General features: G+C 44.1%; 1 protein-coding gene across 3 annotated transcripts in view; it reads left to right on the top strand.

Moving 5' to 3' along the window:
• si:dkey-264d12.5 (coiled-coil domain-containing protein 30) overlaps positions 1-22,278 on the top strand; it is a 30,946-nt gene that overhangs the window by 2,837 nt on the left and 5,831 nt on the right. The window contains exons 2-18 of one of the 3 annotated variants that reach the window (XM_055868175.1): positions 382-567; positions 741-861; positions 1,233-1,465; positions 1,803-1,886; positions 2,640-2,799; positions 3,096-3,167; positions 3,376-3,491; positions 3,648-3,734; positions 3,813-3,898; positions 4,064-4,448; positions 9,064-9,246; positions 9,555-9,670; positions 9,824-9,947; positions 11,032-11,144; positions 11,269-11,410; positions 18,732-18,868; positions 21,224-21,356. In XM_055868175.1, the coding sequence (XP_055724150.1) occupies positions 382-567; positions 741-861; positions 1,233-1,465; positions 1,803-1,886; positions 2,640-2,799; positions 3,096-3,167; positions 3,376-3,491; positions 3,648-3,734; positions 3,813-3,898; positions 4,064-4,448; positions 9,064-9,246; positions 9,555-9,670; positions 9,824-9,947; positions 11,032-11,144; positions 11,269-11,410; positions 18,732-18,868; positions 21,224-21,356 (2,478 nt within the window). The remainder of the gene's footprint in view (positions 1-381; positions 568-740; positions 862-1,232; positions 1,466-1,802; positions 1,887-2,639; positions 2,800-3,095; positions 3,168-3,375; positions 3,492-3,647; positions 3,735-3,812; positions 3,899-4,063; positions 4,449-9,063; positions 9,247-9,554; positions 9,671-9,823; positions 9,948-11,031; positions 11,145-11,268; positions 11,411-18,731; positions 18,869-21,223; positions 21,357-22,278) is intronic. The other 2 variants (XM_055868176.1, XM_055868177.1) reach the window with 2 other exon arrangements.

Here is a 22,278-nt window from a genome sequence, read left to right on the forward strand (position 1 = left end):
TCCTTCAACTAAATCAAATTAGTCTCAGAGAGTGCACTAATCTCTCTCAACATAGGGTCATGTTGCCTAAAGCCGGCCTCGATACCTTGAGACGCTATTGATAAGTGTCTCTCAGGTGCAGGCCATTGCCCAGTACCCAGAGCAGATCCCCAGCCTGTCAGAGCAGAAGGATGTTCTAGCCCAGGAGGAGAAGCAGAAGAATGAGTTTCACTTTGTTTTTGCCTTGTCTTTGACCATCTTCATAGCAGCTATTTGCTTTCCAGCTGATAGTCAATCATTACAAATACAATTACAAGAAACAGCATTGAGACATTCCATTCAATAGAAGGTGCCTATCAGTGTCTGATCTCTGTGGTTGTCTCTCTGTCATGTTAACCCCAGGAGGAGCAGAAGGAACTGGAGCATGTGGTCCTCTGTCTGCAGGAGGAGGGCATGGCCCCCGGGGCCTCAGTGAAGGAGCAGCTGGGTTTCCTATGGAGGCTGTTCCAGCACAGCGAGGGACGCCTCGTCGCCGTGACCTATGACCTGGACAGCCTACGAGCACGCCACTCTGCCGAGATGGCCGAGGTGAGCCATTACCTAGAGTTTTGTCTGTGATGCTACACTGTACTGTACAGGCTGCACATACATTCATCTCTATACTTTTTCTCTGATTGGCACCATGTGGTGGGTACAGGAACTCACTCATCTGGCTTCAGCCAAAGCGCAGGGCCTGAGCTGATGATATGTGTCTATCTCAGGTGCAGAGGTACCTGGAGCACATCCGTAGCCTATCAGAGAAGAGGGATGCCCTGCCCCAGGAGTACGAGCAGGAGAATGAGGTCCTCAGGGCCCAGCTGCAACGCCTGACACTCCAGCAAGGTGCGACCTAGAACCCAGATAAGACGTGAAAAATGTAACCCTATGGAAACAAATGAACCTTTGGAACGAATAACCACGTTGCTTTAAATTTAAAAAAAAATCTGATATTGTCTGTCTTTTCTTTGGCATGTGTATACCACATCAAGTGTAATTATTGAATGATCATGTCATCACACTTCTCTCTTTCAATTATACGTTCTAGTTTAAACGCACATATGGTTCTGTGTGTAGGATTCAAATGTGTATCCCATTCCCTGTCATATCAGTGTCATTAGTGTCCTTATCAAATTGTAATAGTCCCCTTTTAAGTGAAGTGTTGTAGGTAATGTACTTACACTTTATTTTCTTCCTTACTGTGTGTGTGTGTGTAGATGCCCAGATGAATGAGGTGGCTGAGATGTTGTACCAGGAGGGCCTGGCAGAAGTGATTCCCAGCAGCCACAGTGAACAGGTGGCCTACCTGCTGGTGGAGAGGGCCTCCCTGCTGGAGAGACCTGATGACCCCCATGCCCCGCAGGTCCCCGATGCCCAGGCAGGGACCCCCTCCGCCAGCCAGCAGGAGACACAGTCCCAGATTCAGTGCCCCAAAGAGAGCATGGACCAGGTGAGACCAACTCACTGGCAAATGCTTTCTCTCAGTCCAAGATTATACTGAGTTTAGATGAGAGGATTAGGGCTAACCAAAGTACTTTAGAAGTCACATTTCTTTTCTTGTTCAGTTCATTCCAGTGGTTTAGTAACTGTCACAAATGTTACATGAAGATATATAGTTACATGGAAATACTATAGTTGGTTCATGTTGTTATAGTGAATTTGCTAAATCAGGGTGTCATAGACAGTGGACATGCTGCAGCTCTGCTGGCAAGACCATGGAGAGAGAAGATGATCCAGACCCCTGTCTGTAACTAAACTGTTAATTCATTCCACTCTCTTTCCACAAGGGGGCACCCTCACGTGGCCAGAGCCCATGGAAGAGGCTCTTTGGACTCCGCAAGGCAGCTCAGAGCAAACAGGCTTTGGCCTCAGTATGTCCATTTAGATAATACTGCATCCTCATTAACACTTAGCCAAGCCTGAATAAGATGCTGTAGTTTATGTTGAAACTCTTCAGCATGGTGTGGGGACCCCTGTGCATGCCCTTTAATTACTGCGTTTGCTGCATCTCTTTCCTGTTCTCTTTGCAGCTTGACGTTTATTGGGATGAGTCGTGTCCTTGAGGCAGAACTGTGCGATTTCTGCTAGATGGGTCAAAATTGGCTATGTTGAAAAAATTCATCAAAACAAAAATATGCTTTTCTGTCATAATTTAAAGTTAGGGTTAGGCATTAGGGTTAGCAGTGTGGTTAAGGTTAATGATTTTATGACTTTGTGGCTGTGCCAGCTAGTGACCACTCTGAAAAGCTGCCTCCAGAACAATATTCATGACGAAAACGCTAATTCTTTCAAGTTAACATTGTTCCATGTTTCTGGGTGTGTGGATGTAATGCGTATTTTGGAGTCTACACCCCTCAGTGTCAATGGTATCCTGTCTGAACCAAATGCATGTACTGCACGTGTGATTTCCTGACCAATTTTTTTATTTTTATTAATGTTTCTCTTTATTCTGTTTTAACCTTCTCGGCGTGAGGAACAGCTAATGCCTCACAACAGTGATCTTTCAAATGACTCCACGTTTTCCTGGAGAGAATGATTCGTCAAATCAATAGTACTCCTGTAGACAGCGATGATAGATTCCTCTCCGTACTCAGTGGTGTGGTCTGCTCTCTTCCCCTCCCAAGGTTGAGCTCAGGCCGGGGTCAGGGCTCAGTGTGGAGCGGGAGTGGGCCCATCTAGAGAGAGACCTGGAGGAGGCGTCACGCCGCTTGGCCATGGCCCACAGAGAGATCCGACGTCTGACCGATGAGCTAGAGTCAGCCCGCATGACCCAGAGTGCCTATGGTGAGGCCAGATTTCACACAGCCCTTTTCTCTGCTAAGTGAGGGTACTAGTTACTGTTCAAATCAAATGTTATTTGTCACATGCACCGAATACAACAGGTGTAGACCTTGACGTGAAATGCTTACTTACAAGCCCTTAACCAACAATGCAGTTAAGAAAAATAAGAGTTAAGAAAAATATTTCCTAAATAAAGTAAAAAATTAAAGAGCAACTTTATTAATGTGTGCATGTTTTGTGTGCCAGTTGTGTGTTATGTATTTCTCCGTCTTGAATAAGTGTATGTGTGCTTTACCCAGAGCCAGAGCTGCAGGGAGCCCAGGAGGAGGTAGAGCAGCTCAGAAAGGAAGTGGAAAAGCTCAAGAAATGTGGTAATAAGATATTTACTTTACATTTTGGATTACTGTAAAAAATATTCCTTTGTGGAGCATTTTCAGAGAACAGCCTTTCAGAATGTCAAAGGAACTGCACAATATCGCTTCAGGCTATTCCAGAAGTATGACTGACTTACTGTAACTGACGTGGAGACAGTGACACCCATAGTTTGGAGGGTAAAATGTCCCTACCTCCCTCCTATAGACGTGGTGGAGTTGCGTAAGGCCAAGGAGCTGAATGATCGTCTGGACCAGGAGATCAGAGCCCTCAGGACGAGGGTGCGCACCATGGACGCAGAGAGAAAGACCCTCCTAGAGACGGTAATCTGCCATTCCTGGATTCAGTTATCCTCCTCCTTAAATTGTCATAAAGAAATGGATAATGGACAAGATGCAGTCATTTTGGCTATAATGTGTGAGGGGAGGGAAGGTCATGATAGTTACTGTATGTAATGTGGACATACTGTTGTTCCCTAGGTGGAGAAAATGAAGGACTCTGACAATGCAGATAAGATCCACCCAGAAGCACTGCAGCTTAACTTGGCTAAGGTACAACCAAACACGGTATGGAGATGAGACCCCATCAAATTACAACAAATCAGCCTGTCACTTAACTGCCTGTCCTGTTGTTGTGTGTTTCAGGGAGAACGGATAGCCGCCACTCAGATGCACACTGTCTGTCTCCAGACAGAACTACTGCTCCTGGACCAGGACAAGACCCATGAAAGGTCCCACCTTAACTTTGTCTCTAGAACTTAGCCCAAAACCAAACCCAGTACATGTCTCAGATTTGTGTTGGCTGATAGTAGATGGTGTTCCAGTTAATTAATTTGAAAGAGGAAAGGAAAGTGAAATCTGTTGTCAGATGGTGATGATGTCTCTCTTTCATGCAGATGCCTCCAGCAGTCTGAGACCAAGGACAAACTAAATGATGTGCGGCGTCAACTGCAGGGGCTGCAGGAGAAATACGATGAGCTGCTGAATGTTACGAGGAAGGCAGAGGACTATGAGGAGCTGAAGAAGCAGAGAGAAGAGGAGGAGAAGGTTCTGGAGCTGCTGATGGATAAGACCGAGGAGGTGGAGGAGCAATATGAGGAACTGAAGAATAAGAAAGAGGTGGAGAGGGTGTATGAGGAGCTGAAGATTAAGATGGATGAGGAGAAGAAGGAATACGAACATCTGGAGAATATGAGGGAGGAGTTGAAGCTGGATGAAGCTCTGGGCCGGAGCAGGCAGCAGCAGCAGCATTGTAGTCAGGCGGTGGAACTGCAGCTTAAGGTGAGGATGACTCCTGTCCGTCTGATGATGTAGTGTTATGCTGTGGCCACTAGGAGGGGCTACAGAATTAGTGTGAATGAGCTAGTTAGGACCAAGTATGTGTCTATGGTTAGGACCTAGCCTACTGTCAATGTCAATATTTATCACATTTGTTAATGGAATGAACTTACAAGTTTTAAGTTTGATAGAATAGTAACATAATATAGACTTCTCACAGCAAATTGCTTAAATCCACATTTACATTTAATCTTAAAAATCATTTTACAATTGAAATCCTCTTTCCTGACTACCTTTCCTAAGAGCTGCTGGAATGTTGTAGTTTTGTTTTTACTGTCTACATCCCACACAATGGCCCATTGAAAGCAGCTGATGTTAATGGCTTGTGCTGTGTTTTTCGTGGATTTAGCGGGTATTCATTTGACATGGCAGCTTGGTTGTGCTGTCCTATATGGCTGTGTTTCCAAAGGCAGCCTAATTCTGATATTTTCTTTCACTAATTGGTCTTTTGACCAATCAGATCAGCTCTGAAAAAGCTCTGATGTGATGTGTCAAAAGATCAAATGAGTGGGGGAAAAAAATCAGAATTGGGCAGCCTGTGTAAACACAGCCTAAGTGTCTTTGCCTGTAGTGTTACCACTAGACCACAGGCTCTGCACTAGAAAACAATCAGCTTTAAAGCTGAAATCTGCGTAAGTTGAAACAGCGCACTGTTCGGCCCAGCACTTTTTGTTATTGCTGTACATATTCTGGTGTTCTATCTTGCGTGCAATGATGTCCGAGGGAAAAATAACAGTGTTCGTTGTTTGAAGGAACTTATTTGTTGTAATATCCCAAATAGACGTAGCAGTTTCACCAAGTACCAAATGCTTCCTCAATAGGGGACCGTTTCTTCAAGATGGCGTCGGAGGGGAGGGCTGCCGTCTTATTGGCGCTTAACCATTTTTTTATTTTTTTTTGCGTTGTTCGTAACTTGTTTTGTACATAATGTTGCTGCTACCGTCTCTAATGACCGAAAAGAGCTTCTGGACATCAGAACTGAGATTACTCACCTCAAATTGGACGAGGAGTTCTTCTTCAATGAGTCGGACGCGAGGGATATACTACAGACACCCGGCCATGCCCAGATCCCTGTGATTTGCTGGAAAAGGAAACGTAGGTTTTGCGGAAAGAGATCAGGATGCCTTGTGAGGATCAAGTGACTAGTGGAGTACACCACATCAGCTTTATCAATAAGTGCATCGAGGACGTTGTCTCCACAGTGACCGTACGTACATACCCCAACCAGAAGCCATGAATTACAGGCAGCATTCGCACTGAGCTAAAGGGTAAAGCTGCCGCATTCAAGGAGCGGGACTCTAACCTGGAAGCTTATAATAAATCCTACTATGCCCTCTGATGAACCATGAAACAGGCAAGCGTCAATACAGGACTTAAATCAAATCGTACTACACTGGCTCCGACGCTCATTGGGATGTGGCAGGGCTTGCAAACTATTACAGACTACAAAGGGAAGCACAGCCGAGAGCTGCCCAGTGACATGAGCCTACCAGACAAGCTAAATAACTTCTATGCTCGCTTTGAGGCAAGTAACATTGAAACGTGCATGAGAGCATCAGCTGTTCTGGACGACTGTGTGCTCACGCTCTCTGCAGCCGATGTGAGTAAGACCTTTAAACAGGTCAACATTCACAAGGCCGCAGGGCCAGACGGATTACCAGAACGTGTACCGAGCATGCGCTGACCAACTGGCAAGTGTCATCACTGACATTTTCAACCTCTCCCTTTCTGAGTCTGCAATACCAACATGTTTCAAGCAGACCACCATAGTCCCTGTGCCTAAGAACACTAAGGTAACCTGCCTAAATGACCTCCGCCCTGTAGCACTCACGTCTGTAGCCATGAAACGCTTTGAAAGGCTGGTCATGGCTCACATCAACACCATTATCCCAGAAACCCTAGACCAACCCCAATTTCCATACCGCACCAACAGATCCACAGATGATGCAATCTCTATCGCACTCCAAACTGCCCTTTCCCACCTGGACAAAAGGAACACCTATGTGAGAATGCTGTTCATTGACTACAGCTCAGCGTTCAACACCATAGTGCCTTCAAAGCTCATCACTAAGCTGGGGAGCTCCACCAGTGTTGAGGATCAGCGTGGCAGATGTGTTGCTACCTACCCTCATGACCTGGGGGCGGCCCGTCAGAAAGTCCAGGATCCAGTTGCAGAGGGAGGTGTTTAGTCCCAGGATCCTTAGCTAGCTAGATTACCAGTTAATTACCAAAATTACAAGAGATTTCGGTAAATTAACGATAGCTTTTACAACCCTACTCAGGAGTGATTCCTTATGAAACCAGGACAAAATAATACCATTATTTTTGATATTTTTACTCCATTTAATCCATAGAATGGCCCTTTGGAGTAAGGTTTGTTGACATACAGTACCAGTCAAAAGTTTGGACACACCTACTCATTCCAGGGTTTTTCTTTATTATATATGTATATTTTAAAGCATAATTCATTGAAGTTGGAGTATTTGTAACACTTTGGCCTTAACCAGGCCTAAGACTCCATAATGTTTCATCTGTAGATGCTACCAAGCAACAATTGGTGTCATATAAAGCCTTATTGCTTGCTCTGTAATATGAGTAGTATTTTGATTTCAATAAAAAATGTCTTGCATTAGTTTATGAATATTAAAAAAAAATAATAATAATAATAATATTGGATTTAGTAAATGTTTCAATACATTCATAAATAGTCTTAAAGGAGGCCTTGGTAAGGCCAAAATGTAATAAATATGCCAACTTTGATTATTTCACAAATATGCTTTTAGATACAAATGTCAAATATACAGTACCAGTCAAAGGTTTGGAAACACTTACTCATTCCAGGGTTTTTCTTTATTTTTACTATTTTATACATTGTAGAATAATAATCATGTAGTAACCAAAAAAGTGTTAAACTAATCCAAATATATTTTGATTTGCCACCTTTTGCATCACAGCTTTGCACACTGTTTGCATTCTCTCAGCCAGCTTCATGAGGTAGTCATTTGGAATGCATTTCAATTAACAGGTGTGCTTTGTTAAAAGTAATTTGTGGAATTTCTTTCCTTCAAAATGCGTTTGAGCCAATCAGTTGTGTTGTGACAAGGTATGGGTGGTATAAAGAAGATAGCCCTATTTGGTAAAAGACCAAGTCCATATTATGGCAAAAAAAGCTCAAATAAGCAAAGAGAAACGACAGTCCATCATTACTTTAACACATGAAGGTCAGACAATCCAGAAAATGTAAAGAACTTTGAAAGTTTCCTCACGCGCAGTTGCAATAACCATCAAGCGCTATGATGAAACTGTCTCTCATGAGGACTGGCACAGGAAAGGAAGACCCAGAGTTACATTTACTGCAGAGGATAAGTTCATTAGAGTTAACTGCACCTCAGATTGCAGCCCAAATAAATGCTTCACAAAATTCCATTAACAGACGCATCTCAACATCAACTGTTCAGAGGAGACTGTGTGAATCAGGCCTTCAATGTCAAATTGCTGCAAAGAAACCACTACTAAAGGACACCAATAATAAGAAGAGACTTGCTTGGGACAAGAAACATGAGTAATGAACATTATACCGGTGGAAATCTGTCCTTTGGTCTGATGAGTCCAAATCTGAGATTTTTGGTTCCAACCGCTGTGTCTTTGTGAGACGCAGAGTAGGTGAACAGATGATCTCCGCATGATTGGTTTCCACCGTGAAGCATGGAGGAGGTGGTGTGATGGTGTAGTGGTGCTGGTAACACTGTCTGTGATTTATTTAGAATTCAAGGCACACTTAACCAGCATGGCTACCACAGCATTCTGATGCGATACGCCATCCCATCTGGTTTGCGCTTAATGGGATGGCCCTCCAGGCTGTGTAAGGGCTATTTGATCAAGAAGGAGAGTGATGGAGTGCTGCAACAGATGACCTGGCCTCCACAGTCACCCGACCTCAACCCAGTTGAGATGGTTTGGTATGAGTTTTACCGCAGAGTGAAGGAAAAGCAGCCAACAAGTGCTCTGCATATGTGGGAACTGCTTCAAGACTGTTGAAAAAGCATTCCTCATGAAGCTGGTTGACAGAATGCCAAGAGTGTGCAAAGCTGTCAAGGCACAGGGTGGCAAATCAAAATAAATGTTGATTTGTTTAACCCTTTTTTGGGTTACTACATGGTTCCACATGTGTTATTTCATAGTGTTGATGTCTTCACTATTATTCTACAATGTAGAAAATAGTAAAAATAAAGAAAAACCCTTGAATGAGTAGGTGTGTCCAAACTTTTGACTGGTACTTTGTCAACAATCCAAAGGACCATTTTATGGATTACATTTTGTGAAAACAAATCATGGTTTCTCTGTATGTAAATGTACTGGTTGTCTTTGTGTACATATTCTTTATCCCTTTACACTTGTGTGTAAAAGGTAGTAGTTGTGGAATTGTTAGGTTAGATTACTGCATTGTCAGAACTAGAAGCACAAGCATTTTGCTACACTCACATTAACATCTGCTAACCATGTGTATGTGACAAATAACATTTGATTTGGTTGTGTGTGTGGTTGTGGTGGTGTTCAGGTGTGTGCTGAGTTGAAGCAGGGCCAGGCTATGGTCAGCCATCTGGAGCAGAGGGCTCTGCAGCAGGAGAGTAGGGAGCTGAGGGAGGGGCTGGCCCAGAGCAGCCAGAAAGCCCAGAGTTGCAGCCGTCTGCTGGAGGAGCTGAGCGCTGAGAGGGCCAAGCTCAAAGCCATGGAGGTAGAGGTGAGACACCATGCAGGAGTGCAGTGTCATTCATAGTCTTCAGCCTATAGTCTCAAGCCAGGGGTGGCCAATCCATTTCCGCAGAGGGACAGTGAAATTTGTTCCAATCAACTTTGTTCCAGTTCATTCAACAAATTTAATTCCACGCAGATTAGTCGTGGATGGATAAGTGGATAAGATTGGCACCCATAGAGAGAGAAATAAAATCTGTAGTTATGAGCTCTCTGACCAAGCCAAACAGAATAATAGTAGTAGTACTTTCCACACAAGGTAAATGACCTCTTCCCTCTGCTGCCTCTTTGACTCAGATGCAGGGTCTGCAGCAGCAGCTGAACGTGGAAAGAAACCGCAACACAGAGTCTGGCCAGCAAGAGGAGGCGGCAAGATACACAGCCCTTAGGACTCAGGACAACCAGCTCCAAAGGTACCTTCTCCTACTAAAGGCCCCTCTGCTGCTTCAGTTAAACTGTTTAAACCAGCCACCAGCTGTGTGATGGTCAGTTATGGTCTTGTAGTGGTTTGCTTGTGCAGTTGTAGATTTGTGGTCCTGTTCTAAACGTGTGTGTGGTTCATTCAGGAGGATGTGGGAGCAGAGGGAGGAGGAGCTGCAGGAGGAGGGGTGTTCCCTGCGAGAGGTGGAAGCCTCCATGAACTGCACTAACTCAGAGCCGCAGAGTCAGACAGGCACAGCCAGGCAGGAGGTGAGTGTCTTGGCACCCTCTGACTATTGGGCATGGCACTCTTTCTTAATTTCAAGAGGAAGCTGCAAAATAACTGTCATCACTTCCGCCGAAGTCGGTCCCTCTCCTTGTTTGGGCGGTGTTCGGCGGTCGACGTCACTGACCTTCTAGCTATCGCTGATCCATTTTTTATTTTCCATTGGTTTTGTCTTGTCTTCCTTCACACCTGGTTCCAATCCCATCAATTACATGTTGTGTATTTAACCCTCTGTTTCCCCTCATGCCCTTGTCGGTGATTGTTTGAATGTATGTTATGTGCAGTTATGTTCTGGTGTGCGACGGGTTTTGTACCCACTTTTATTATTTTTGTATATTTTGGTTTTCAAAGTTTGTGAGCACTTATTAAACGACTCCGTTTATACCAAGTTCATTCTCCTGCGCCTGACTTCCCTGCCACCAGCATGCACCCATTACAATAAGCTATATTGTATGCCAAAAAAATAAGAAATAATATTATTTTAAACTAATATAATTGCTGAGGGGAAGACATTTTGTTCATAGTAATAAAAAATGGTTTCCAAAAAGGTAGAGGTCAAAATTATTGACAACCCTGGAGATTCTTATAAATAAAGTAGTCAAAAGTTATTGATTTGGTCCCATATTCCTAGCACACAATGACTACATCAAGCTTGTGACTCTACAAACTTGTTGAACGTATTTGTAGTTGGTTTTGGTTTCAGATTATTTTGTGCCCAAACTAAATTTATGGTAAATAATGTATTGTATCATTTTGGGGTCACGCAGACATGCTAACCTCCCCTGTTATTATTCATGGTGAGAGGCTCTCATATAAAACTAGCATACTCGTATTAGTATACAATCTAATAATTTCTAAAACAATTTGAGCATACAACACAGTTCAATATTTGAGTTATTTATTTTATACCGTCATTATTGTTCATCTTTATCAAGCGTATCAATAATTTCAGACCCCACTGTATCTGTGTTTCAGTCAGAATTGTATGGTATTGGAACAAATGTAAACTGAGACCCTCATCTAGCCTATGTAGATGTTGATCATGTCTTTCTGTCTGACTGACCACAGATTCCTGCTGATTATGTAAACCTGAAGGAATGCCTGGAGGCCAGGCAGGAGGATTGTGAGAAACTGACAAAGGAGCTCGTGGAAGTTCTCATGTGCCTGGATTTACAGAAAAGGTAAAGATCCTAGAGAACATTTACAATGCAAAACCAGGGACTTAGCCTAGCTACTGTAGTCACACTTTTACTCTCCTCTGGTGCTCAACAAAGCTGTGTGGTTTGGTTTCCTCTGCTCCCACAGCAAGAACGCTGAGAAGCGATCTCAGCACAAAGCCAAAATGCGGCGAGCCAAACAGATTTTTTTGAAGGAGACAGGATGTCGTGATGAGAGGATTCAAAGCCTTGAGAGAGACCTGGCTCTCGCCTTAACCTCATCAGCCAGGGTAAGAGGTCAGACCCACCAGCCAAATTGTCAGACTGCACAATAGGGGTCCACTCCCTGCCTGGCACAACAATAGGTACCACCGGCTGTGTGCCTGACAACTTTGAGCCAATCAGAGAGCACGAACTTCAGCGAGAGGGAAAGGAGTGACAAGACGGAGAAAAGAGGGCACTTTTCCTGCACTGTCACTTTCATGCTCAAAACAGTTAACTAAAATCATAATTGACTGTTTTTTTTTTGCTGTTGCAAGTCTTGCATCTTACATCTAGCTAAGGGAGTTTTGTGTTTGAAGGATAAACCCTATTTTGCTTAAGTTTGACAATATACAGTAATTACAGTTGAAGTCGGAAGTTTAAATGCATTTGGCTAAGGTGCATGTAAACTCAGTTTTTCACAATTCCTGACATGTAATCCTGGTAAAAATTCCCTGTTTTAGGTCAGTTAGGATCACCACTTTATTTTAAGAATGTGAAATGTCAGAATAATAGTAGAGGGAATGATTTATTTCAGCTTTTATTTATTTCATCACATTCCCAGTGGGTCAGAAGTTTACATACACTCAATTAGTATTTGGTAGCATTGCCTTTAAATTGTTTAACTTGGGTCAAACGTTTCGGGTAGCCTTCCACAAGCTTCCCACAATAAGTTGGGTGAATTTTGGCCCATTCTTCCTGACAGAGCTGGTGTAACTGAGTCAGGTTTGTAGGTCTCCTTGCTCGCACACGCTTTTCAGTTCTGACCACACATTTTCTATAGGATTAAGGTCAGGGCTTTGTGATGGCCACTCCAATACCTTGACTTTGTTGTCCTTAAGCCATTTTGCCACAACTTTGGAAGTATGCTTGGGGTCATTGTCCATTTGGAAGACCCATTTGCGACCAAGCTTTAACTTCCTGACTGATGTTTTGAGATATTTCTTCAATACATCCACATAATTTTCCGTCCTCATGATGCCATCTATTTTGTGAAGTGTACCAGTCCCTCCTGCAGCAAAGCACCCCCACAACATGATGCTGCCACCCCTGTGCTTCACGGTTGGGATGGTGTTCTTCGGTTTGCAAGCCTCCCCCTTTTTCCTCCAAACATAACGATGGTCATTATGGCCAAACAGTTCTATTTTTGTTTCATCAGACCAGAGGACATTTCTCCAAAAAGTACAATCTTTGTTCCCATGTGCAGTTGCAAACCGTATTCTGGCTTTTTTTCTGACAGTTTTGGAGCAGTGGCATCTTCCTTGCTGAGCGGCCTTTCAGGTTATGTCGATATTGGACTCATTTTACTGTGGATATAGATACTTTTGTACCCGTTTCCTCCAGCATCTTCACAAGGTCTTTTGTTGTTATTCTGGGATTGATTTGCACTTTTCGCACCAAAGTACGTTCATCTCTAGGAGACAGAACGTGTCTTCTTCCTGAGCTGTATGACGGCTGCGTGGTCCCATGGTATTTATACTGGCTTACTATTGTTTGTAAAATATTATGTAAAAATTATGTAAATTATGTAAATTAGTCTATCAGAAGCTTCTAAAGGCATGACATATTTTTCTGGAATTTTCCAAGCTGTTTAAAGGCACAGTCAACTTAGTGTATGTAAACTTCTGATCCGCTGGAATTGTGATACAGTAAATGAATGTGAAATAAGTGAAATAATTTGTCTGTAAACAATTGTTGGAAAAGTGACTTATGTCATGCACAAAGTAGATTTTCTAACCGACTTTCCAAAACTATAGTTTGTTAACAAGAAATTAGTGGAGTGGTTGAAAAATGAGTTTTAATGACTCCAACCTAAGTGTATGTAAACTTCCGACTTCAACTGTAGCTAAGCCAATCACACTTCATTAAACAAATGGGAAAGCTTCCTCCATGCTACCTATCTAGCCACTGTAGGTATACATCATTGGTAGTAACAAAAGGGCTGCATTGATTATTAATTAAAATCAACTTTAATTAGAATTACATTTGAAATTTCATAATGGAGTACTCGTTAAGGTTGAATGTTAGCTCATTTTGCGTCCTCATATCCACTGGTTCTCTTGTTGTATTTTTGGTCTCGTCTCCCTCGCTCTTTTTGTGCTCTGCAACTTCCCCCACAACACATACAAACCACCCGCTGCCACTCACAACAAGCAGTTCCAACAAGCAGTTCCAACTCTGTGTGAACGCTAATTATGCTAACGCTTGCATCCGAGTGCTTATACTACGTGAGAAAAAAACGTTATTGATTCAAATAAGTGGACGAGGCTACATAAAGTGGATAAGCAACTCGTTCTCGTTCTGAGCTCTAAATAAGCATCTTATCCAGGTAGGCCACTTGATTTCAACATATATCCAAAGTGGACAGGCTAACATGCTGTTCGGACAGGTGCAGACAGACAGGAGGGTGTGTTTGCTAGCTACATTAGATCCAAGTTGGCAGTGCAAGACTTGAACTATACATATTAGCAGATTATTTACAAGGAAGGGGACTTGTGCTTGAGAGATTGAGACCTGTGTTCATTTTCTATAGCGTAATGCATTCACCTGCTACTAAAACTTTCTTGCCTAGTTAAAGGTTAAAAAATATATATATATGCTGTTGGCCAATGGGCAGATATGTCAGCTAAGCCTGATGTGATTTGTGTGCAGGAAACATGGCTCAAATCGACTGTGGAGTTTTGTCATACAGGGATATGTAGTGGTTGGTAGGGATGGGGGTGGAGTGTGGGGCAATGGTGAGGAGTAGGAACAGGGAAATTAGAGTACTTTAAAAAGGACGCATAACTTCCATCTGATTCAGTATAAGCAGGCTCAGGCCCTGGTCGAGGAGAACTATCCATCAGGCAAAGAGGTCATGTTGGCATCGTCTCTGTGACACCATTGGAAGGGCGACACCTGTGGGAGAAGTGTGGGGGATGATTAAGAGGATTAGTGGGGTCAAAAGGGAGTGGAATTGTCCAGTGTTGACGAGTTGGGAAGGATGTGGCAGTAACAGATGATGAGAAGGCCAAAGCAATAGGTAAGGCTGGGTTAACTTCACCTGGGAAAGATGATGTTATGTTGACCCAGCTTAGTGATGAGGCACTGGATAAGGTGTTGGTGTTGTACAACAGAGTGTGGGAGGAGGGGAAACTACCAGGCAGCTGGAAGGAGACAGTAGTGGTACCAATCAGGAAGCCAGGGAAGGACCCAACGAGGCCAACAAACTATCGGCCAACTACATACATCACATGTATGTAAGATTATGGAACGTATAATTACGGAGAGGCTAACTTACTTCCTGGAGAGCAGGGTGCTAGTATCGCCACATCAGAGTGGGTTCAGGAAGGGTAGGGGAACTATGGACCCAGTGCTCTGCTTAGAAGCAGAGGTCAGGAAGGCTCAGGTGAACAAGGAGACCGTTGTACCTGTCTTTTTTGATGTGGAGAAGGCGTATTAAATTATATGGAAGGAGGGGTTGTTAATCAAGCTTGATTATTATGGGGGTAGGAGGAAGAATGTACAACTGGCTAAATGATTTCCTGTTTGGAAGATCTATCCAAGTCACTATCAGAAGGTCTATCAAATTCTCTATCAGGCCGCTACCTGGTGGATAACGGTACACCGCAGGGGAGCGTGATTAGTCCTCTGTTGTTCTCAATCATGATAAATTATGTTAACTCTCAGGTACAGTCGGATATTGGGAGGTTATTTGCAGATGATGGGGCCTTATGGAAGAGGGGAAGGAATGTGCCATTACATAGTCAGGAAGGTACAGGAAGCAATTGATGAGGTAGAGCAGTGGGCATTAATGTTGGGATTCAGGATCTCTGTAGAAAATCTCTGTGTTCTTTACCAGGAGGAAGGTGGGAGATTAGAGGTTATATGGGAGAAACTTGGAGAGGGTGGGGCCTTCAGGTTCCTTGGGGTAAACTTTGACATTAGAATGAACTGGGCAGAACACATTGAGAGAGTGGTGGGAAAGTGTAAGAAGGTGCTAAATGTGATGCGCTGTCTGACGGGGAAGGAGTGGGGGGCTGGGTGTTCCTCATTGAGGACCATGTATGTTGCATTGATCCGATCTGACGGGGAAGGAGTGGGGGGCTGGGTGTTCCTCATTGAGGACTATGTATGTTGCATTGATCCGATCTGACGGGGAAGGAGTGGGGGGCTGGGTGTTCCTCATTGAGAACCATGTATGTTGCATTGATCTGATCTGACGGGGAAGGAGTGGGGGCCTGGGTGTTCCTCATTGAGAACCATGTATGTTGCATTGATCTGATCTGACGGAGAAGTAGTGGGGGGCTGGGTGTTCCTCATTGAGAACCATGTATGTTGCATTGATCTGATCTGACGGGGAAGTAGTGGGGGGCTGGGTGTTCCTCATTGAGAACCATGTATGTTGCATTGATCTGATCTGACGGGGAAGGAGTGGGGGGCTGGGTGTTCCTCATTGAGAACCATGTATGTTGCATTGATCTGATCTGTAATAGACTATAGCAGTATAGCATCTGGTTTGGCAGCCCAGACATCATTGGAAAGGCTAGATGTCATACAGGGGCAAGGACTCAGAATATGTAGTGGGGCGTTTCGGACCTCCCCAGTGGCTGCTACAGGTGGAGATGGAGGATATGCCATTGCAGATTAGGAGACAGCAGCTGGTAATGAATTATTGGGTCAACCTACAGGGACATGGGGTGTCTCATCCTGCGAAAGGGATTTTACAGGCATGCTGGGAACACAAGCGAAGACAGAACGCTTTAGCTGGGTGGGTAATACCCAGGTGAAGGAAATGGGACTGTATGGAAGGGAGTTTTGTCCAACGGTAGCTATTCCTGTAAATCCACCATGGCTACTCCCGCCTCCAGTAGTTGATCTAGAAGTGTTGGAGAGACTAGGGACAGAAAGGGAGGGTGTTGATCCATCTGGTTTGTTTAAGAGACGTCTGGATACTGTGTATCAGGATTTTGTGGCCATTTACACAATGTTTCAAAAGATCCAAGGACAAGACGTACTGAGTCAGGATTTATAGTGCAGGAATGTGGGTTGGCAGTCAGAAAACGTATTACAGGGGTGGCAGTCAGGAAACCTATTATTCATCTGGCTGTATATACGGCGGAGCTGATGGCCATTCTGTTGGCCTTGTAGTGGGAGGAGGAAGTCAAACCAGACAGAGTAGTTATTTGCTCTGATTCATGTGCAGTGTTGATGAGTCTCCAGTCCTTTAGCTCACGTAGCAGACAAGACTTGCTGTATGAGGTGCTACAAACCCATGGCAGGATTAGACAGATGGGCATACAGAGAAGATTTACTTGGGTCCCAGCCCGTGTGGGGGTGGAGGGGAATGAGGCAGCTGATATACTGGCTAAACAAGCACTTAGTAGTGGGTATGTTGATGTTGTAGTTTTAATGAGAAAGGCAGAGGTAAAAAGCCTGATATGGACAGTGATGGTGCAGAGATGGCAGGAGCAGTGGAATAGAGATAATAACGGCAGGCATTTATTTAAAGTACAGAGGAACGTCAGGGAGGGGAGGACGGCAGGAAGGGACAGAAGAGAGGAGGCTATTTTTACAAGATTAAGGGTGGGACACAGCCTGTAGATTAAGGGTGGGACACAGCCTGTAGATTAAGGGTGGGACACAGCCTGTAGATTAAGGGTGGGACACAGCCAGTAGATTAAGGGTGGGACACAGCCTGTAGATTAAGGGTGGGACACAGCCAGTAGATTAAGGGTGGGACACAGCCAGTAGATTAAGGGTGGGACACAGCCAGTAGATTAAGGGTGGGACACAGCCAGTAGATTAAGGGTGGGACACAGCCAGTAGATTAAGGGTGGGACACAGCCAGTAGATTAAGGGTGAGACACAGCCAGTAGATTAAGGGTGAGACACAGCCAGTAGATTAAGGGTGGGACACAGCCAGTAGATTAAGGGTGGGACACAGCCAGTAGATTAAGGGTGAGACACAGCCAGTAGATTAAGGGTGGGACACAGCCAGTAGATTAAGGGTGAGACACAGCCAGTAGATTAAGGGTGAGACACAGCCAGTAGATTAAGGGTGAGACACAGCCAGTAGATTAAGGGTGGGACACAGCCAGTAGATTAAGGGTGGGACACAGCCAGTAGATTAAGGATGGGCCACAGCCAGTAGATTAAGGGTGAGCCACAGCCAGTAGATTAAGGGTGGGACACAGCCAGTAGATTAAGGGTGGGACACAGCCAGTAGATTAAGGGTGGGACACAGCCAGTAGATTAAGGGTGGGACACAGCCAGTAGATTAAGGGTGGGACACAGCCAGTAGATTAAGGGTGGGACACAGCCAGTAGATTAAGGGTGGGACACAGCCAGTAGATTAAGGGTGGGACACAGCCAGTTGAATAAGGGTGGGACACAGCCAGTTGAAGAAGACCTTAAATATGATAGGAAAGCATCCAATAGGAAAGTGTGATTATTGACAGGAAACAGAGACTGTGGAGCATGTATTGCTACAGTGTGAGGAGTATTAGAGGGAAAGAGAGAGACTGAGTTCTAGCATGAGGGAGAAGGGGATACAGGAAATTAGTTCAAAGAGTATATTGAGTAGAACGTAATTAGATATAGTCTAAAATATTGTTATTTTAAGAGCAACGGGGCTGGCAGGCAGGATTTAGTTTCTCGCTGTCTCTGGCCCACACTCTAGTGCAATAGTTGGCGGTAATGCACCATAACGTTTGATGCCAACCACCGATAAACCCCACCGAATAAGAAGTAGATGTGCATGTTCTGTTTTTAACATTTTTATGAAAAGGCATTTTCATAGAAAGACTGAATTTCGATTAAGATCATTGTTAGTTGCAGCCCCCTTTTCATTAAGTAATTTAACTGCCTGTCTGCCAAATGTCATAAGCTTTGACCAAGTTTTTATCTAGCTAGCGAATGATGATGCCAACTGCTAGCTAGCAAGCACTGGCAGTATCGGATAATGGAGAGTGAATTAAATGATTTCTTCATGATCTTCCTAGCTAGTTATCTAGTTGTGGCTATCTAGCTAAAGTATGAGCCAGGACGTTATACAAATTCTAGATAGCTAGCAACATTAGCGCATCTAACAGAACATGGACATACCAATGGAAACAAAGCAAGCAACGCTACAACCCATTCTGGCCTGGAGTATTTTAACCAGGCTGACGGCCGATGTACTGTGCTATTTGAACACACACAAAAATGACTGCCGACATGCTGGGCAGAGGTGCCAAGTACCAAGCCAACAGTCTTGGTGGTCTGTCCAAGCCCTAAATCTGCTGCTCCCTCATGTCACACACTCTGGACAATGCCAATTGATGCCATGTATGCAAAACGGAACTAAGGAACTTTCTCTGTTTTCTCTAGGAGAAAGAGATGATAGTGAACATGAATGAGGAAAATCGGAAACTGCTGGCAGAGAAGAGGGATCTGCTCGGAACACTGAATGATGTGGAGGAGAAAACAAACAAGAGTGTGCTTGCTGCCACTACAGCTCAATGCAGGTATTCAGAACCCCCCCAATAACACCACTCAACACAGTACTGAACCGCACCAATGGTACTAAACACAGGCACTACTAATTGCCTCCGATTTAGCACAGGAATGAGAGTACAGCTCCACCATTTAGAACAGGAATGAGAGTACAGCTCCACCATTTAGAACAGGAATGAGAGTACAGCTCCACCATTTAGAACAGGAATGAGAGTACAGCTCCACCATTTAGAACAGGAATGAGAGTACAGCTCCACCATTTAGAACAGGAATGAGTACAGCTCCACCATTTAGAACAGGAACGAGAGTACAGCTCCACCATTTAGAACAGGAACGAGAGTACAGCTCCACCATTTAGAACAGGAATGAGAGTACAGCTCCACCATTTAGAGCAGGAATGAGAGTACAGCTCCACCATTTAGAACAGGAATGAGAGTACAGCTCCACCATTTAGAACAGGAATGAGAGTACAGCTCCACCATTTAGAGCAGGAACGAGAGTACAGCTCCACCATTTAGAACAGGAACGAGAGTACAGCTCCACCATTTAGAACAGGAACGAGAGTACAGCTCCACCATTTAGAACAGGAACGAGAGTACAGCTCCACCATTTAGAACAGGAACGAGAGTACAGCTCCACCATTTAGAGCAGGAACGAGAGTACAGCTCCACCATCTAGAGCAGGAACGAGAGTACAGCTCCACCATTTAGAGCAGGAACGAGAGTACAGCTCCACCATTTAGAACAGGAACGAGAGTACAGCTCCACCATTTAGAGCAGGAACGAGAGTACAGCTCCACCATTTAGAGCAGGAACGAGAGTACAGCTCCACCATTTAGAACAGGAACGAGAGTACAGCTCCACCATTTAGAACAGGAACGAGAGTACAGCTCCACCATTTAGAACAGGAACGAGAGTACAGCTCCACCATTTAGAACAGGAACGAGAGTACAGCTCCACCATTTAGAACAGGAACGAGAGTACAGCTCCACCATTTAGAACAGGAACGAGAGTACAGCTCCACCATTTAGAACAGGAACGAGAGTACAGCTCCACCATTTAGAACAGGAACGAGAGTACAGCTCCACCATTTAGAACAGGAACGAGAGTACAGCTCCACCATTTAGAACAGGAACGAGAGTACAGCTCCACCATTTAGAACAGGAACGAGAGTACAGCTCCACCATTTAGAACAGGAACGAGAGTACAGCTCCACCATTTAGAACAGGAACGAGAGTACAGCTCCACCATTTAGAACAGGAACGAGAGTACAGCTCCACCATTTAGAACAGGAACGAGAGTACAGCTCCACCATTTAGAACAGGAACGAGAGTACAGCTCCACCATTTAGAACAGGAACGAGAGTACAGCTCCACCATTTAGAACAGGAACGAGAGTACAGCTCCACCATTTAGAACAGGAACGAGAGTACAGCTCCACCATTTAGAACAGGAACGAGAGTACAGCTCCACCATTTAGAACAGGAACGAGAGTACAGCTCCACCATTTAGAACAGGAACGAGAGTACAGCTCCACCATTTAGAACAGGAACGAGAGTACAGCTCCACCATTTAGAACAGGAACGAGAGTACAGCTCCACCATTTAGAACAGGAACGAGAGTACAGCTCCACCATTTAGAGCAGGAACGAGAGTACAGCTCCACCATTTAGAACAGGAACGAGAGTACAGCTCCACCATTTAGAACAGGAACGAGAGTACAGCTCCACCATTTAGAGCAGGAACGAGAGTACAGCTCCACCATTTAGAACAGGAACGAGAGTACAGCTCCACCATTTAGAACAGGAACGAGAGTACAGCTCCACCATTTAGAACAGGAACGAGAGTACAGCTCCACCATTTAGAACAGGAACGAGAGTACAGCTCCACCATTTAGAACAGGAACGAGAGTACAGCTCCACCATTTAGAACAGGAACGAGAGTACAGCTCCACCATTTAGAGCAGGAACGAGAGTACAGCTCCACCATTTAGAACAGGAACGAGAGTACAGCTCCACCATTTAGAACAGGAACGAGAGTACAGCTCCACCATTTAGAGCAGGAACGAGAGTACAGCTCCACCATTTAGAGCAGGAACGAGAGTACAGCTCCACCATTTAGAACAGGAACGAGAGTACAGCTCCACCATTTAGAACAGGAACGAGAGTACAGCTCCACCATTTAGAACAGGAACGAGAGTACAGCTCCACCATTTAGAGCAGGAACGAGAGTACAGCTCCACCATTTAGAACAGGAACGAGAGTACAGCTCCACCATTTAGAACAGCTACTGAACCTCCTGTAGTGTTAAGTGTTGGATGTTTCTGTGGAGTGTCTAAGTGTGGTGTTTCCTATCGTTTCCTTCTCCAGTGTGGATTTCCTGGAGAAGGAAAGCAAGCACTTACAGGACACCATAGTGGAGATGTCTGGTCTGATTCCTAATGGAGCAGCATTGCAGCGTGCTCTACAGAATCTCCGTAAAGCACGCAGCGCAAATGTACAGGTACATTGGGAAGCGTAGATGATATTTTTTTACCTTTTTATTTAACTAGGCAAGTCAGTTAAGAACAAATTCTTATTTACAATGACGGACTAGGAACAGTGGGTTAACTGCCTTGTTCAGGAGCAAAATGACAGATTTTTACCTTGTCAGCTCGGGGATTCGATCTAGCAACTTTTCGGATATTGGCCCAACGCTCTAACCACTAGGCTACCTGCCACCTAGAAATGTGAATTGTTGTTTAAGTTGTCAAAGTATCAACCTATTTAGATTTCGCATAGTCTGTATTCTTGGAAAGCCAGTCATAATTGGGCTTCATACTTAGCGGCATTAAAGTTGTAATCTGCAGTTCAAACAATAACAAAGTGGCTCACCCTGCCACTGATTTGGTAAAAAGCTCAGGGATGAGGCAGGAGAAATGTAACCACTCAAATTCATAGACAGAGCTATGGATGCAAGGCCTGACCATACATTGTACATGTGGTTGTATTGTGTTTAAAATGATCAAATAAATCAACAACAAAAAAGCTACCAAAATTACATTTTAACCATGTTTTCAGGTTATACATTCTTCATCATCAAAGGAGTAAAACAATATTGTTTTGGTGCCTGATGGTGTCAGACAATGCAGCTAAGCTCATGAGGAATTTATAAGTTGTATTCAAGAATCAATAGGGCATATATTTTGAATTTAAAAAAAAATATGAAGCAATCACAGATTCCCTTAAACGGGAAATGTAGCTGCTTGTTAAAGTGCAATTCCACCACTTTACAACGTCATATTCATTATCTCCAGCACAATAGCAGTGTCTACATACAGTTGAAGTCGGAAGTTTACATACATTTAGGTATGAGTCAGTAAAACTCGTTTTTCAACCACTCCACAAATTTCTTGTTTACAAACTATAGTTTTGGCAAGTCGGTT

The sequence above is a fragment of the Salvelinus fontinalis genome, chromosome 18, assembly GCF_029448725.1.
Source record: "Salvelinus fontinalis isolate EN_2023a chromosome 18, ASM2944872v1, whole genome shotgun sequence".
Taxonomy (NCBI): domain Eukaryota; kingdom Metazoa; phylum Chordata; class Actinopteri; order Salmoniformes; family Salmonidae; genus Salvelinus; species Salvelinus fontinalis.